Source organism: Odontesthes bonariensis, chromosome 17 (assembly GCF_027942865.1).
Source record: "Odontesthes bonariensis isolate fOdoBon6 chromosome 17, fOdoBon6.hap1, whole genome shotgun sequence".
NCBI lineage: Eukaryota > Metazoa > Chordata > Actinopteri > Atheriniformes > Atherinopsidae > Odontesthes > Odontesthes bonariensis.
Window position 1 is genome coordinate 3575708 of NC_134522.1, and position 17849 is coordinate 3593556.

The window sequence follows — 17849 nt, forward strand, 5'->3', positions numbered from 1 at the left end:
AATACTAATGTTCATTTTAAAGAAAAGGTCAACTCACCGGGTGGTTCGTGGATGTTCCTGTGTGTCCCAAAAAAAATTGCGTTGCGAAATAAAAGTTATTTCTTGCTTTATTTAGCATTTTGTAATCCAATTGTATTCCGTTTGGAAGACTTTTCACTTTGACTTTCACTGTCAGATCTCTGCGCCAGGGTGCGTTCTGGAGCTTCCAGCGGCCACTCGCTCATCCAATCCGCTCTCCAGCACACTCCTCGGACTCATGCTCTGCCAAAGTCGGCCTCACATCTTCCAGAGAACCACCCTGGAGCTTCCAGCGGTCACTCGCTCATCCAATCCGCTCCCCAGCACCCTCCTCGGAGGCTAGAGCCTCAGACTCAAATATAGAGCGGATGTTTACGTGCGTCGTGATTTAGCATGAAAAATAGTTCCTGAACAGCAAAGAACACGGATTACACGGATGGAAAACCATAAAATGCGCCGACATTTTTTTTTTTTTTGAATACCACTAACCACCCGGTAAGTTGACCTTTTCTTTAAAATGAACATTAGTATTGTTTTAAGGACATTGAACACAGTGCCCAATGGAACCCTGTCTGTAGCAGCAGGATGGACCAGCGAAAACAGCCAAAATGGATAGAAATGAGCTATTGTTGTGAAAATGGTCTCCTCATTTCTTATTATTGATAAACAAGCTGGAACTGGGACTCAAGGTCTTAAATAGTGAACTTCTCCTTTAACGCCACATCAACACCGTAGAACTAAATGTTCGAGTAAACAAAGTAAAAGACAACATTAGTTGTAATCATTAAAGAAATAGCATTCTTAGCATTGTGGCTGGTACCAATAAATAATCAAAGTAATACTGGCCACTTTAGCTGCTTCTCAACCAACGACAGAGTCATTCCCCAGAGGCAATCTGCAGGGTCAGAACTAGGATTCTTTAACTTCCACTTCTCCTCTGCATCACATTCACACAGTTACAGCAAACACCACGAAGCATGGGGTAATAAAATAAAGATAAACTAGCAGCTAACATCACCGCTACAGGTGTGAAGCTAATGGAGCTAACCGGCTCTACTTCCTGTTTAACTTGTTTCAACATAAAAGCACATATTTCAAAATAAATTGAAAAAAAAAACATTTACAGCATTTACAGCCAAGTTGAATTGTCTTCTCACCGTAGTAGTTATTATTTATTTTATTTTGTAAAAGTCTGTTGCTGTCTGCTGTGGAACAGGAAAAGAAAGTAATCGGTGGATCCACCAAACATGGAGAAGGGTACGGAACTTTTACTCGGCCATTTTCATGTTAAAGTTCTTCCAGACGGCGGAGTCGACAGAACCAAAGTCATCTGTAAAGACTGCCAAGTTGAATTGTCTTCTCAGCGTAGTAGTTCCAGTCTAAAATATCACTTAAAGGCAAAACACACAACTGATAGCAGCAAGTCATTCAAGGAAACAGACAGTGGAGCGAGGCTTCTACATAAAAACTACAGAAAGATGCTGATGTTAAAAGTGTGTTTGCACAACAAATGTTATGGCACTTTCATTCATATGGCAGCACATTTAAAATAAAGCTAAATGCTAAAAGCTATACACTACTTTTGGATTCATTTTTGGATTCTGCGTACAAATGCGATTAATCGTGATTAATCAGGGAAATCATGTGATTAATTAGATTAAACATTTTAATCGTTGCCCAGCCCTAGATAAAACTGATAAAAGTTAATCACCTCTGCAGAATAAAGATGCTTCAGTTCCTGCCTCTTTGATTTTGATCACGAGCCAATAGAAACTCATAGATTCCTGATTCAAACAGGTGCCCACAGTCGGGCTGCAGCAGGCGATTGTTTAGGTAATCGAGTATTCTGTCGATTATTGCATTGATTTATCGAGTAATCGGATACAAAATACTGTTTGATGATTATTTAAAAGAGAAAAATGTACATTATGAACCAGCTTTTACGTGTAGCCACGGTTACGGCTGCATTATATGGGGAAAAAAACATATTTATCTCCAAACATTCCTCCTCCTGATACTGACAACAGGACCATAGAACAGTAGCTGTTAGCTTTCCAGCTAACATCCAGCTGTGTTAGCATCTGTTAGCTTCTCTCCTGCTGTCTCTGCTTTCATAAACTGTTTTTCAATGCAGCTGAAGGAGTCGCTCTGAGCAGGAAGAAGTTTTTTTACGTTTTCCTTTTCCAGAATAAAGTCATTATGTGGAGAATAACCACATAATGGTGGGCAGCTGCATGCTTCTATCCCCTTATGTGTCCATTACGGCTGGTTTCTCCCTCTGAACAGAACCAATTTACATCATTAAAGTACTAATATTTATCACCACACTGAGATTATGCACTAAAAGTGAAAGAATTTACTTTTTTCCCGACTTATTATGAGGTCATACTTTACAACTGCAAAATCTCTTGATGAAACATAAGGGACTTTGTGCCTTAAACTGCACACGTGATCTGTTTTACGTCACCACGGTTCTGCAGCTGAAAAGCTACACGAGAATAATAACTGCATCTTAAGACCAAAATACAGATGCAGTAATTTATATCGCAGCACAACTCCACACATAAACAAGTCTGTTGTTCCAGAGCTGGTTTGTTTTCAGCCTTGAAGGGAATAATTTCATTGGAAAATGTCTTATATCAGTGAATGTTAATGCATTTTTTAAAGGTTTAATCTATAAAAGGAGACATTTTAGAAAAAATAGGAAAGCAAAACACATGAAAACAATGTCGTTTCATACGTTTAACACCAGGTACGACCACCTGGTGGCGATAGAGCGCAGCGGACGGGCTGAAGATGGAAATTATTACAACATGAGGGGAGTGAACATCAAGCACCTGGTGGATCCCATCGATAACCTGTTCATTGCTGCCAAGAATATAGCAGGAATTACAACTACAGGTGGGTTATCATGTTCACATCATGTTCAGTTTATCACAGAAATCTTTATTCTCACATTTAAACACACCTTCTGGTTTTAATTGAGCCACACGGGTGTGTTTGTGACGCAGCTGCTGCACAGAAGGAACAGTTTTTATGAAGCTTTGTGGGAAACCCAAGAGCCACATCTCAGACTCTGCAGGCCTCAGTTAGCATGTTAAAGGTTAAAGGTCACCCCAAGGTCAGAAACCCAAGAGCTACATCTCAGACTCTGCAGGCCTCAGTCAGCATGTTAAAGGTTAAAGGTCACCCCAAGGTCAGAAACCCAAAGAGCTACATCTCAGACTCTTCAGGCCTCAGTTAGCATGTTAAAGGTTAAAGGTCACCCCAAGGTCAGAAACCCCAAGAGCTACATCTCAGACTCTACAGGCCTCAGTTAGCAGGTTAAAGGTTAAAGGTCATGACAGCACAGTTAGAAACAGACTGAACAGGTGTGGCTTGTGTGGAAGGGCTGCAGGAGAAAGCCTCTTCTCTCTAAAAAGAACATGGCAGCACAGCTTAGGTTTGCAAAGCTGCATCTGAACAAACCACAAGACTTCTGGAACAATGTGCTTTGGACAGAGCAGACCAAAGTGGAGATGTTTGCTCAGAATGCACAGCAGCACGTTTGGAAGAAACCAAACACAGCATATCAGCACAAACACCTCACACCAGCTGTCAAGCACGGTGGTGGAGGGCTGATGATCTGGGCTGGTTCTGCAGCCACAGGACCTGGGCACCTTGCAGCCACTGAGTCCACCAGGAACTCCTTTGGATACCAAAGTGTTGCTGCTAAAGCTGCTGGATCAGGGGGTTCACTTAGTTTTTAACACACTGCTTCTCTGCTTTGTCTCAGTTTTTATTCAATAAATAAAGAAACAGTGTTTTATGTCATGTGTTGATCTGAGGTTGGATTTCTTGAGCAGATTAGTTTTCATGTCCTGATGTGTAAGTTTCCTTTCACATTTCCATTAAACTAATAACACCCTCACTCAGTCTGTGTGTTCCGGTAGAAACAAAGAGGAACTTTTTCATCCTTTTCATCCTGTTGCTCTGTAGGAATCGGTGATGGCGGTAATGAGTTGGGGATGGGTAAACTGAAGGAGAGGGTGCAGAGCCTGATGCCCAAGGGAAGCCTCATCGCCTGTGTCGTTCCCGCCGACTCAGCCATTACTGCTGGTATGGCTGAAGTAAACAATGCTGTAATGGGTCCTCAAACACAGGGCAGAGATGCTTTTAAAGCTCGGTCATTAAGAGCTTCATGTTATTCTATTCTGAATTTAACAGGGAGTCAATGAAGAGGAGCTAAAACTGGAGAAATATGACATGTGTTCTTATGTTTTTCTGCATCACTCTGAGACTGGATGTTCCTGATTTTAACCTTGTAGCACCCACAGTTGCAGATATGCAACTGCCAATAAACCAAAAATATTGGTTTATTCCCACCCATTTTTACATAAAATGTAATGTAAAAAAATATTACACATGAATGTAAATAATGTATGTAAATTTAAGAAATCAAATAATGTAATGTAAATAAAAATATAACGTAAATAAATAATGTAAATGAATAAAAAGCCTGTTGCATATCTGCAACTGTGGGTGCTACAAGGATAACAATATTACGAAGGTGAAAGAAGGCAGTCCTAGAAACCTGTTTTATATGCGAATCAAATGATAAATTCTGGTCAAAAATAACTCCAAGGTTCCTCACTGTTGGACCAGAAGCCAAGGAAATACCATCTAGAGTAACTATATAGCTAGAAAATGGTCCAAAGATAACAACTTCAGTTTTGAATTTAGAAGCAGACAGTTCTGAGTCATCCAGGTCTTTATGTAAATGTAAATGTATTTTATTTATACAGCCCTTTACAGACAATCCTTACAGTGTACCAAAGTGCTGTACCTCACGTAATAAATAAAGTAAAAACAAATAAAAACAATAAAAGAACAGTGAAAGCAATAAAATACAACAAAATCAAATAAGATAAAAGAAGATAAGAGTCATCATACTACTGGGTATTAAAAGCAATCCTATATAAGTAGGTTTTTAGCCTAGATTTGAAGAGGCCCAGGTCAGAAATAAGATAATAATAATTTTATGTCTTTAAGACATGCTTGTAGTCTGACCAACCTATTGGGTTCATCTGGCTTCATAGATGAGTATAGTTGAGTATCATCAGCATAGCGATGGAACTTTATGCCATGCTGTCTGATAATGTTACCTGATGGAAGCATGTATAAAGTGAAAAAGAATCGGTCCGAGCACAGAACCCTGAGGAACTCCATGACTTACTCTGGTGTGTGAGGAAGATTCTTCATTTACAAGAACAAACTGAAATCTTTCAGATAAATATGACTTAAACCAGCCTAATGCAGTTCCTTTAATCCCAAAAAACTGGTTCAAATCTCTTTAATAAAATGCTGTGATCGACCGTATCAGATTCAGCTCTGAGATCCAACAGGACGAGCACAGACACAACACTGATGATCTGATGTCTTTATTTCGTTTTCCCTCGTCCCGTGCGACCGCAGGGGTGTCGAACTGGGGAGGATACGCCGTGGCCTGCGGGCTCTACCTGCTCCACACCTGCCCATCGCACCATCGGTACCTGAGGAGAGGACTGGGACTGGAGCCTGCAGCCACCAAAGAGCAGCTGCAGGACTGGACCGCCAACCTGCCGTCTGTGGAGAAGGTAACGCCTTTCTAAAATCTCTTTTCACAGGAGTGTTCTCTGGTTTTCAGAATGGTCCAACTAATCATCTCTGAATGTGTGAACACCTGGAAAAGTGAGCTGTTTCACATGATAACATCACAAGTTCACTAAACATTAAATGGGCATCTAAAGTAAGTAAAGTGCATTGTAGGGTTGTCATCTTACATGTCATAACTTAGCTACAGCCCTATTTCCTACAGAGTTTGGTGTGTAGACCCGTTTTATTTCAGTCTGAACCCTAATTAGCTTTCTTTCTCTCGTCGTTTTCAACCCACAACAGGAAATGTGGCAAAAGTAAAATGGATTCCACCAAGTCCAAAATGGACTTTAAAGGTCAAGTGTGTGGACTTTAGCGACACCCAGTGGCACAAATTACAAACTGCAACCAACTGAAAACCCATTATTTCGTCCAAGGTGTCTTTTTTAGTCTCTCTGATGGTTATTTGTGGATTTCTTTTCACAGAATCTCACCCGAGGACACTTTTACATGTAGACAAGTCTTTTTTTAATAAAAAATAAAAATAATAATAATAATAATAAAAAAACTCTTTTTATTGTTTCTGCACACAGAAAAGTTAGTAAGAGTCAGGGCTTGAAAACAAAATTATTTTTCAATCGTTCCGTTCCGAACGGTTCAGGCATGTTTAACGTTTTCGTTCTTGCGTTCCGCCACCAACATATCGTTACTGAACAGGTTCGCAACGTAAAATATCGTTCGTTCTTATCGTTCCGGCAGTGTTTGGCGGGCCTATCAAGTCTACGTGCGTGGACTTTACCTTAGAATAGACGTACTCATTAGTATTTGCCCTTGATTTACACCGTAGCTCTATGCCCAAAAATAATAAATCACCAGCAGCATCCAAAAACATTCAGATGGGCTAAAGCTGCGTCGACGTCACTTCCTTGATCTGGGAGCTTCAAAGTAAGATGAGGGTTGATCTACTTCTGTAGACAACAAAGTATATGCTATATTCTACATGAATTTTTATGTTGTAGAGTTGTGGATTTATTTTATCAACGGAGAAATTGAGCAGCCTTGCTTTGTTGTCTACAGTAGTAGATCAACCCTCATCTTACTTTGAAGCTCCCAGAAGTGACGTCGACGCAGCTTTAGCAGCAGAGAAGCTATTAGGCTTGTGTTGATAATAATAAACTCCTGGACTATGTACAAACTTCCAAATGCATCTTTTGTGAGTACAGACCATATTTGTACTACTGTAGAAGTTTGGTGTCATGGCATGTGATTTTAGTGTGGTAATTTTGGAGATACTGCCAGGGTCTGTTAGCGCTTGTACTAAGCTATTCGGGATAACTCAGTAACTCGGCTGATGTTCAGCCAAGATCGAAAAAACTTCAGGTGGGCTACTTGGCTGGATGTCACGGTTCAAATGACCCTAGGGTAAATCTACTCCGAACCTACACTTTAACTAGTAGATAACTAGACTAAGTAGTGGATAAAGGAAGGGATTCGTGACAGCTGCCTGCATTGAGCCTAGCGGGCAGCGAAGTGAACGCACAACCGGAAGTAGTCTTTTTTTTTTCCCCTGACAAAGGCTACGCTTTTGTGAAATTTTATAAAATATATAGAGAACGAAAAAAAACGTTATTAACCGGTTTTGTGGATTTCAGAATAACGTTTCTGTTCCGGAACAGTTGAAGACCATTTCGTTTCCGTTTCCGTTCCTCGTAAAATTCCGTTCGTTTTTGGTTTTGGTTTTCGTTCCTTGAACCGGTTCGGAGCCCTGGTAAGAGTTAATAAATGGTTCCTAAAAATCAGAATTTTCTTCACCTGACTCCACAGTGTCTCAGCCTCAGTCTCAGGTGTGTTTACCTGCGTTAGCTGTAATCAACAGCTGGACATCTGCTGTGTGATTTAATGCAGTAACACAGACATAATGAAGCTGTTCCTGCAGTCACACCAGAAACACTCCAGCTGTACATACGGATACAGATAGTGGCCGTTTCTCAATATACGTTCTTGTCCGTACTTGTGTTCTTGTGTTCTTGTGTTCTTGTGAAACGTCATCAGTCGCAGCCCAAGTACTGTCCCAATACACAAGTTCGCATTTCGCCGAGAACGGTGAAAGTTCCCGGATGTGTTCTCGACACGCCCATTTTACCGAGGATGCATCGGTAGCTAACTTGTGCTAACTTGTCAGCGCAAATATCCCACAATGCACTGCGCTCCTACCCGAGCCGAAATCAACAGGCTGAAGCTGATTTCATTTTAGCTCTAAACTCTTTAAATATATCACTTTATCCACGTTTAAAACATTTTGAGGCGAGTAAGTAGCCCTTTAGATCCCGATTTTATCGTTATTTTGTCTTAATACTAGAGATGCACCGGATCCAGGATCCGGGGTCCGGTTCCGGCCGGATAGTGGCGTTTTTGACGAGGTTCGGTTACTGCCGGACCCGGTGCCCCAACCGGACCGGATCGTACAGCACGTGAGCACAACGTGATTACGTCGGTAAATGTTTAAAGAAGAAAACCGCCATTGTGCTAGCAGTCGTCGGCAGAAATGGATGCAGTGAGCCGAAAAAGTGTTGTATGGCAGTACTTTGAACTGAAAGAGGGAGATTCAAGTCGCGCAATATGCACGCTTTGTAGTACAAATTTGGCTTGTGGAGGTAAAGACACTAGATACTACTCAACATCTCCGCTGTTAAAACATCTCCGTGCAAAGCATCCAACGGAGTATGAGTTGTGCAAGGCCGAGTCTAACGTCAGTGAGGCTACAGGTACCACAGCAGCACAGTCACAGAGTGGTACTCAGACCACTATTACCAACTTCACGAGCCCTGTACCAAACAAACCGTGGGCTTCAGACCACTCAAAAGCCAATGCCATACATGCCGCAATCGGTAAAATGATAGCTGTTGATTTGCAACCATACAGCATTGTGGAAGACACTGGGTTCACCGAGCTAGTGCAACTGCTTGAGCCACGTTACAAACTCCCCTCACGGCGTTTCTTTGCTGATAAAATCATTCCTGAAATGTATGAAACGGTAGCTTCCCGTATACGAGGGCATGTCAAGGAAGCGCATGCCTTTTCATTTACATGTGACATATGGACTTGCGAATACACTACTCAGTCATATTTGAGCGTAACATCACATTGGATTGATGATCATTTCAACCGCGTGACTGCTATCCTACAATGCGAGGCATTCGATGGAAGACACACAGCTATTAACATTGCAAACGCACTGCAAGACATTATCAAAGCGTGGGACATACCTGTCAACAAATGTCACCTGGTCCTGAGGGACAACGCTGCGAATATGCGCAAAGCCATGTCCGAAGCTGGCATTCCCAGCGCTGGCTGCTTCGCACACACGCTCCAGCTGTGCATACACGAAAGCCTTTTATCCCAACAAAGTATCTCTGACATGCTCGCACTGGCCAGGAAAACTGTAGGCCACTTTAAACACTCTTCAAGCGCGAAATCAAGGCTGTCAGCTCTTCAGCAGGAGTTGGGGCTACCAAATCACCAATTAATCCAGGACGTAGTGACACGGTGGAATTCTACCTATCTGATGTGCAATCGCTTGGTGGAACAGAAGCGTGCCATAAACCTCTATGTGTCAGAGACGGATAGCATGCAACATATTCATGCTCAGAGGTGGACTCTGATGGAAGATGTGCTCAGTGTGCTCAGGCCTTTCGAGGAGTTGACAAGAGAAATAAGTGCAGAAAATGCGTGCATATCAACAGTCCTGCCTGCTGTGATGATGCTGAAGCGCTTCATTCACAATGAAACCGACAGCAGTGGAATTAAACAGATGAAAGCGCGCATGCTGACGTCCCTGCGAGAGAGATTTGAGGGACTTGAGGGCAACGCTTTGTTCATTGTGGCAACAAGTCTTGATCCGAGATATAAAACCAAATTTTGGATGAATGACACACTCCAGTGCCGATCAAAGTTACTTGTGCAGGAGGCTGTCTCCCGCATATCCGAAACAGATCAAGACTCGCGTGCGAGGCGAGTGCCATCTGACCAGGCTGAGACAGAGGGGGCGACAGGCCGAGCGAAACGACACTGTTCAGGTATCTGGAGCAACTGGGACGATCTGTTCCGCAGAAACACTGAGTGTGAGCCAGCCACACTGAGCGCCGAAACAGAGGTCAGAGTTTTTTTCAGCGAGCCACTGATTCCTCTTACCGAAGACCCGCTTCAGTGGTGGAAAGGCAATCAGCAGCGCTTTCCGCTGCTGTCAAAAACGGCCAAAGTTTACCTCTGCCCGCCACCAACCTCTGTACCCAGTGAACGACTCTTCAGCACCGCTGGAGACATCCGTTCACACACTCGCAACCGGCTGTCGCCGATTAATGCAGAGCGTCTTGTTTTTCTCAAAGGAAACGCTCATTTTCTGTCCTAGCTATAGAAGTTGTTCATAATAGAACCTACGGGAGAGTAGGTTCGAGTTCTTTGTGCCACGCTTTGTTTAATTTTCTAATACAGTTAAATAGAAGTGAAATAGCCCATGTTCCAGGACTGTAGGCATTCATAATGATTATCGAGATTCCCAGTGTTTTGTTTTTTTTCTGAGAAAAAAATCAGTCTGCAGTTAATTTTGTATCCAAGAGTTATAGATGTGCTAAATTTGCTATGTTTTAGTTTGTAAATGCAGTAGGCCTATGTTTTGTTGGATTCTTTTACTTTTCAAAGAGCACTTTATGGCTTGCTGTTTATGACAGGCCTCATTTTCTTTAGTAATAAAGATGTTATGTTATGTTATTTGTTCTTTGGATTGAACAGAATAAAATAGATGACGTTAGAAGTTATTGCGTATTTCATCTGTTAAGGAAAGGAAATTAACTGTAAAGTGGTTTTCACTGCATTTTAATGTACTAGCTGATGATGAGTAGGATCCGGTATCCGGTTCCGGTTCCGGCAGGATCTTAAGCAGTGGATCCGGTATCCGGCAGGACCTTAAAAATCAGGATCCGGTGCATCTCTACTTAATACCAGCTATTTACAATTTTGTTCGGAAGAATTCTGCGCCTCAAACTTGTCAGCGCAAATATTCCTTTCGGCAGTCATGTCTGTACACACACACACACACGCACACACACGCATACATACACACACACACACACACACACACACATTAGAGCGAGAGAGAGCACTTGGATGAAAAAGCCCAGCTGTTTAATCAGAGCAGGCTGCCTCGGGCACGAAGAACGCATCGTCTCAAAACTGAAAACGGAGCATGTGTACTTGTGATCTCCCGAGTTCATTCTTCCGAGGTTGACTAGCAAGAACATTCTCCTCAAGAACACAAGTCTGTTCTTTGCATTCTTGGTATTGAGAAACGGCCAGTTACTCTGTTGATCCCAGAGGGAAACAGTTTAGCAGGTTAGCTGTAAGCTAGCAGCAGATGCTAGCAAACAATGCTTTCTCATCAACAGTGATGGAACAAGCCGGAGATGTACACAGCGTAACTCGTAGTAATGCATGGATACCGTTAATTACTGCGTTTAAACACTTTGGATATATTAACCTCATTAAACAGTTGTACTGGGAGACCTACATCTTTATCAGAAACATGCCGATAATGTAACGTTAGCACAGCGAGAGTGAGGAGAGGACCGGTGTTGTGTTGGAAACACACCTTATCCACACAGCTGCAGGCTGATGAGTTACAGAACGGAACCGTTCAGCCAGAAAGCTTCAGCTAACAAAAGCCGCTTTCGGACTGTAGGAACCTTTGGCAGTTCTAATAACCTTTTAATCCGCGGGGCCGTTTTCTCCCGTGGAACTCGGGGCTTTCTCCCTTAGTTCCTATAACTATTTAGCTCCTTCTCCGAGGTCGGGTCTTTTCATAGTTCTTATAGAATGAATCTAACGGAGGTGTTTGGTGGTCGGTAGCTACGCCCCATGTCATGCTATCACGGCTGAAATGTTTCCTCATAGACACAGACACAACCGGCGGGTGTTTAATAAGTTAAACTTACACTGGTCTCATTTGTCTGCAGCGCTCTGCTCTCCTTTCTTCCTTCATGAAATGAAAAAGTATCTCCTGCGCTCGATCCTGACTCTCTCTGTGAGCTTTTCCAGCCTCGATATTAGACGCCTGATGTGATCGTCCATGATTAATATCACCATCATGCAGACCATAAACACGGTGGCCTCCCCGGTCTCCATATTAGCTTCTTGGTGGTGTTTTTTCTACTCTCCTTACTTTTACCGTTTTGTTTTGTGTTTGAATGTAGCGCTAAACGGCTAACGGCTAACACGTCACTGAAGCAGACGGCTGCGCGCAGCGCATCAGTCCCTATCAGGTCCCGACTCATGTGCGAATGCAGACTGAAACAGCTGGGGAAGGATAGTTATCAGAACGAAATTTGAGGAGGGTAGTTCTGATAACTACTTTCTTAGAACGGTCTGTCCGAAAGCGGCCAAAGTAATGTGGGAACAATAATGTTCATCTTTCAGAAAGGAGCAGCAATAACTCCTTAGAAGCTGGTGTACGGCACCTTCGTTAGCAAAGCTGTTAGCGTTAGCTGCTGCTAAAGGAGAAAATAACAGCAATAACTCCTTAGAAGCTGGTATACGTCACCTTCGTTAGCAAAGCTGTTAGCGTTAGCTGCTGCTAAAGGAGAAAATAACAGCAATAACTCCTTAGAAGCTGGTGTACGTCACCTTCATTAGCTAAGCTGTTAGCGTTAGCTGCTGCTAAAGGAGAAAATAACAGCAATAACTCCTTAGAAGCTGGTGTACGTCACCTTCATTAGCTAAGCTGTTAGCGTTAGCTGCTGCTAAAGGAGAAAACAACAGCAATAACTCCTTAGAAGCTGGTGTACGTCACCTTCATTAGCTAAGCTGTTAGCGTTAGCTGCTGCTAAAGGAGAAAACAACAGCAATAACTCCTTAGAAGCTGGTGTATGTCACCTTCATTAGCTAAGCTGTTAGCGTTAGCTGCTGCTAAAGGAGAAAATAACAGCAATAACTCCTTAGAAGCTGGTGTACGGCACCTTCATTAGCTAAGCTGTTAGCGTTAGCTGCTGCTAAAGGAGAAAACAACAGCAATAACTCCTTAGAAGCTGGTGTACGTCACCTTCATTAGCTAAGCTGTTAGCGTTAGCTGCTGCTAAAGGAGAAAATAACAGCAATAACTCCTTAGAAGCTGGTGTACGTCACCTTCATTAGCTAAGCTATTAGCGTTAGCTGCTGCTAAAGGAGAAAATAACAGCAATAACTCCTTAGAAGCTGGTGTACGTCATCTTCATTAGCTAAGCTGTTAGCGTTAGCTGCTGCTAAAGCAGAAAATAACAGCAGTAACTGCTTAGAAGCTGGTGTACGTCACCTTCATTAGCTAAGCTGTTAGCGTTAGCTGCTGCTAAAGGAGAAAATAACAGCAATAACTCCTTAGAAGCTGGTGTACGTCACCTTCATTAGCTAAGCTGTTAGCGTTAGCTGCTGCTAAAGGAGAAAATAACAGCAATAACTCCTTAGAAGCTGGTATACGTCACTTTCATTAGCTAAGCTGTTAGCGTTAGCTGCTGCTAAAGGAGAAAATAACAGCAATAACTCCTTAGAAGCTGGTGTACGTCACTTTCATTAGCTAAGCTGTTAGCGTTAGCTGCTGCTAAAGGAGCAGCAATAACTCAATAAATAAACCATGAGGAGTTATTTCTCAGATGCTTCCATTTCCCTGCTCTGAAGTTCAGGCTCTGAGAGTTGGAACTGATCCCTCTTTGTGGCTCAGCTTCTTCAGTCCAGCGTTGAACTGGACCAAGTTGTTAAAACAGTGGGATGAAAAGTGGCTGCTGCACATCCACAGTCTTTAGCTAACTCTGCTGGAACATTAGCCTCAGATAGAGTTTATCCACTGGGCTCTGATGTCCTCTGAGGCTCCTCAGTGCAGCTGACAGCAGAACAGGTTCCTGACCAACATTTCTACAGGTTCTGTAACATGACTTCTGTGTCTCCCTGTGTGCACCAGGAGGAATCCTTCCTGTCAACTCTGGTGCGGTTTGGAATCCGAAGTGGGAAAACTGGGCACTTGGCCATGGAGGTGGATGGCTTGACCTTTCACCCCACGCACTCTGACATCATCACCAGACTGCTGGAGGCGACACGGGGCTCCACCACGCTGGACCCACCATCTTCTTTCTTTTAAGGTGGAAGTGTTTCTCACAGTTGAAACAAAGTGGGACAGAAAGAAAGAGCCGTGTGATGGGAACATGCTGCCTCGGTTACCTTTCTGCTCACTTCCTTCTCTCGGTCACTGAGCAGAGCTCTTTCTTTGTGTCCGTTCGGTTCTTTGTTGCTTCGTTAATGAATAAATCAGAGTTCAGATTAAACTCGGTGCTGATCTGGTGCCACGTTAATGGATTAATGAATGACGATAAATCTTTGGTGCAGATTTGACCGAATTAGATACAACTTTATAACTAAACCAGGTAGAAGACACACTTATTTTCAGCTGCGTTTGAATAAAGCTCCAAATCTGAAGCTTGAGTTTCAAAACTTAATCACATTTTACCTACTGATTTTATCTGATTCTATCTATTGTTCTTATTTCTTTCTTTTTTGTTTAAAATTTAAATCATGCTTTTTATTTCTACTGTTTTAATGTCTCTGTAAAGCACTTTGAATCACCTTGTAGTTGAATTGTGCCGTACAAATAAACCTGCCTTTCTTGCCTTAAATGACACCCTTTAACGTGTCCATCCAAAGAAGGTTCACTCTCAATTCTAAGGTGTCAGGACAAAATAATCATCATCGGCTCCTCAGCAGGTGTTAAAACTCAATTAATCCAACATATTACACTGTCTTTTAGGGATGGGAATTGTTAAGAATTCATCAATTCCGATTCCATTAGCGATATCGATTCGGTTCCTTATCGGTTCTCATCCAGTTAAATAGTACAAATGGCTTTGGTTGTAACACTTTCATTTCAAGTATGCACCAACATTTTATCTATTTTAGCCTCGATGAAAGGAGTAACTACAGGTATGCGGGAGCCTGCCTCACTCCTGGAGTCCTCGTCAACTAAATGTTAACATCAGATGGAAATTATTTGTACAGTATGTCGCTAACATTATTACAATCAAAAGGAAGTTTTATGTTACCCCCGCAAGAGTTGCCGCCATCGCTTATCTGCAGAGATGGGGACTCGAGTCGCTGTTTTGATGACTTGTGACTTGACAAAAAATAAAAGACTCGAGACTCGACTCGGACTTGGAAGTCAAAGACTCGGCACTTGACTTGACTTGAGACACGATGACTTGAATGACTTGAGTGTTATTCAGTTCATGTTTTCAGTTTGAATATAAAAATAATAAATTAATTTAAAAAATGGCAGGAGGATTCTTGCTTCAGCTCATTGAGGTTTGCAGCATCGGTTGAGTTTTACCGCCCGCTGCTCAGCAGATTATCTGCATTATGTCCTGATATGTAAAACCTTGGAACTGAGGGTGTACTTTCTTTCTTACGTGACTGTAAATATTAACCGATGCACTCCATGTCCCACTATAGGACTTCAAAGCCCTGGATGGTTCAGCTCTGAGGTCAGAGCATTCAGATGATGACACTTTAAGATGATCCGCTCCGCCTGCCTTCACCTCCAGTTTAACACTCACTTCCTGTTCTGAAATGGTCCAATTTCACCCCTTAAATAGGGTTAAAATCCCGTGTTTTCTGTCGTCCTGTGCAGTGCTGCAGCTCCTCGTGTCACTTTCCACCTGAAATGCTTCGTTTTAAACGCCGTCTCTTTAAGAACCGGTTCACTCTCTTTTAACAAAGTCGCTGCTCAAAGAATGTCCGAACAGACGAAAACATCTTAACAACCCGACGTGTGCCGGTTGTGGTGAAGCACGAATGCTTCGGCCCCCGATCAGACCCTGATTTAACTTATGAACACGTGATGTTCGTCTTCAGATGTCTAAATCTGATTTGAGCAAACGTGAAAGAAGCACTTTGAAGGTTTTTGTTTGTCTTCCTCCAACCAAAACACAGATTTCCTTTGATGCGTTGGTTTATCAGACTTCTTCTTCGTCTCAGAAATATTTGACCAAATCACCCAAAAAGCCTTTTGTGGGAGTTAAACCTCCTGATTATCTGAATGTGATGTTTTCTAACACTTTAATTGGTATCTGCCTTCTTTTATCTCATGAGAAAGGAACTGATGAATGTTTCTTTGACGTTGAGTCTTTTAATAGAAGCAAACTTTTCACCCTCAACAGAAGCATCTGAAATATCTGACTCATGATGATGAATGTTGTCTGAGAGCCTTTAAAGGGAAACTCAAAGTATTTTTTGCTTCTCGTCTTTGTTGAATGATTTTGTAAATTATTGGAAAATGATGCACAGTTTGTAGGAAAGTGATTTAAAATAAAAACAATCTGACTCCTCTGATGAGGCGTTTGTCTCTGGAATGTTTTGTTAAACTCCTCCTTTGGCTTATAAAATGCTGTTTTTGACATTATTTACACGTCCTCCAGATGTTTGTGTGTTGCAGGACCTTCGGTGAGTTAAATCCACCGTCCGTGCTGTGGCTGAGGATTCCTGCGAGTTCCACCGACAGTCTCAGAGAGGTGAGGTCAGAGGTCGAGCCGTGCAGCTGATGTGTGACGAACAGATGAAATGAGAAGTTAGATCAGACTTGTGGATGTGCTGCAGTGAACTGACCCTCCTATCCTGTAACATTCAGAAAGCTACTAAATCTAGATGGATCATGCTTCTGGTCCTCCAAATCCACTCTAACTCGCTTATTTTTTCACCCATTTTCATGAAAGTTTTGTTGTTATCGACGTGAGAAATTCAGCATCATGCTCATATCTATTTGAAATTGAATTAAAATGAGAGGATTTAAAGTATCTGCGAAATAGCCACGTTTCTGAGCTTTTTGGAGGCCCAGGTATGAAAACAAAGAGCCATCCCTAACTATAAGCTTTATCAGAAAGGAAAGTTTTAACCCTGATCTTAAAGGTAGAGAGGGTGTCTGCTTCCTGAAGCCAAACTGGCAGCTGGTCCCACAGAGAGGGGCCTGATAACTGAAGGCTCTGCCTCCCAAACTGGCAGCTGGTTCCACAGAGAGGGGCCTGATAACTGAAGGCTCTGCCTCCCAAACTGGCAGCTGGTCCCACAGAGAGGGGCCTGATAACTGAAGGCTCTGCCTCCCAAACTGGCAGCTGGTTCCACAGAGAGGGGCCCGATAACTGAAGGCTCTGCCTCCCAAACTGGCAGCTGGTTCCACAGAGAGGGGCCTGATAACTGAAGGCTCTGCCTCCCAAACTGCCAGCTGGTTCCACAGAGAGGGGCCTGATAACTGAAGGCTCTGCCTCCCAAACTGCCAGCTGGTTCCACAGCCAGGGGCCTGATAACTGAAGGCTCTGCCTCCCAAACTGGCAGCTGGTCCCGCAGAGAGGGGCCTGATAACTGAAGGCTCTGCCTCCCAAACTGGCAGCTGGTTCCGCAGAGAGGGGCCCGATAACTGAAGGCTCTGCCTCCCAAACTGGCAGCTGGTTCCACAGAGAGGGGCCTGATAACTGAAGGCTCTGCCTCCCAACCTGGCAGCTGGTTCCGCAGAGAGGGGCCCGATAACTGAAGGCTCTGCCTCCCAAACTGGCAGCTGGTTCCGCAGAGAGGGGCCCGATAACTGAAGGCTCTGCCTCCCAACCTGGCAGCTGGTTCCGCAGAGAGGGGCCCGATAACTGAAGGCTCTGCCTCCCAAACTGGCAGCTGGTTCCGCAGAGAGGGGCCCGATAACTGAAGGCTCTGCCTCCCAACCTGGCAGCTGGTTCCGCAGAGAGGGGCCCGATAACTGAAGGCTCTGCCTCCCAAACTGCCAGCTGGTTCCACAGAGAGGGGCCTGATAACTGAAAGTTCTGCCTCCCAAACTGGCAGCTGGTTCCACAGAGAGGGGCCTGATAACTGAAGGCTCTGCCTCCCAAACTGCCAGCTGGTTCCACAGAGAGGGGCCTGATAACTGAAGGCTCTGCCTCCCAAACTGGCAGCTGGTTCCACAGAGAGGGGCCTGATAACTGAAGGCTCTGCCTCCCAAACTGGCAGCTGGTTCCACAGAGAGGGGCCTGATAACTGAAGGCTCTGCCTCCCAAACTGGCAGCTGGTTCCACAGAGAGGGGCCCGATAACTGAAGGCTCTGCCTCCCAAACTGCCAGCTGGTTCCACAGAGAGGGGCCTGATAACTGAAGGCTCTGCCTCCCAAACTGGCAGCT

The 17849-nt window shown here is 43.5% G+C and overlaps 1 protein-coding gene across 1 annotated transcript in view; it reads left to right on the forward strand.

The window, feature by feature from the left end:
• The window catches only part of dglucy (D-glutamate cyclase), a 34790-nt gene extending 18764 nt beyond the window's left edge, over positions 1 to 16026 (forward strand). The window contains exons 11-14 of the mRNA XM_075447568.1: positions 2771 to 2919; positions 3997 to 4116; positions 5473 to 5633; positions 13610 to 16026. Of these exons, the coding sequence (XP_075303683.1) occupies positions 2771 to 2919; positions 3997 to 4116; positions 5473 to 5633; positions 13610 to 13786 (607 nt within the window). The 3' untranslated portion in view covers positions 13787 to 16026. The remainder of the gene's footprint in view (positions 1 to 2770; positions 2920 to 3996; positions 4117 to 5472; positions 5634 to 13609) is intronic.
• Positions 16027 to 17849: the final 1823 nt, after the last annotated feature.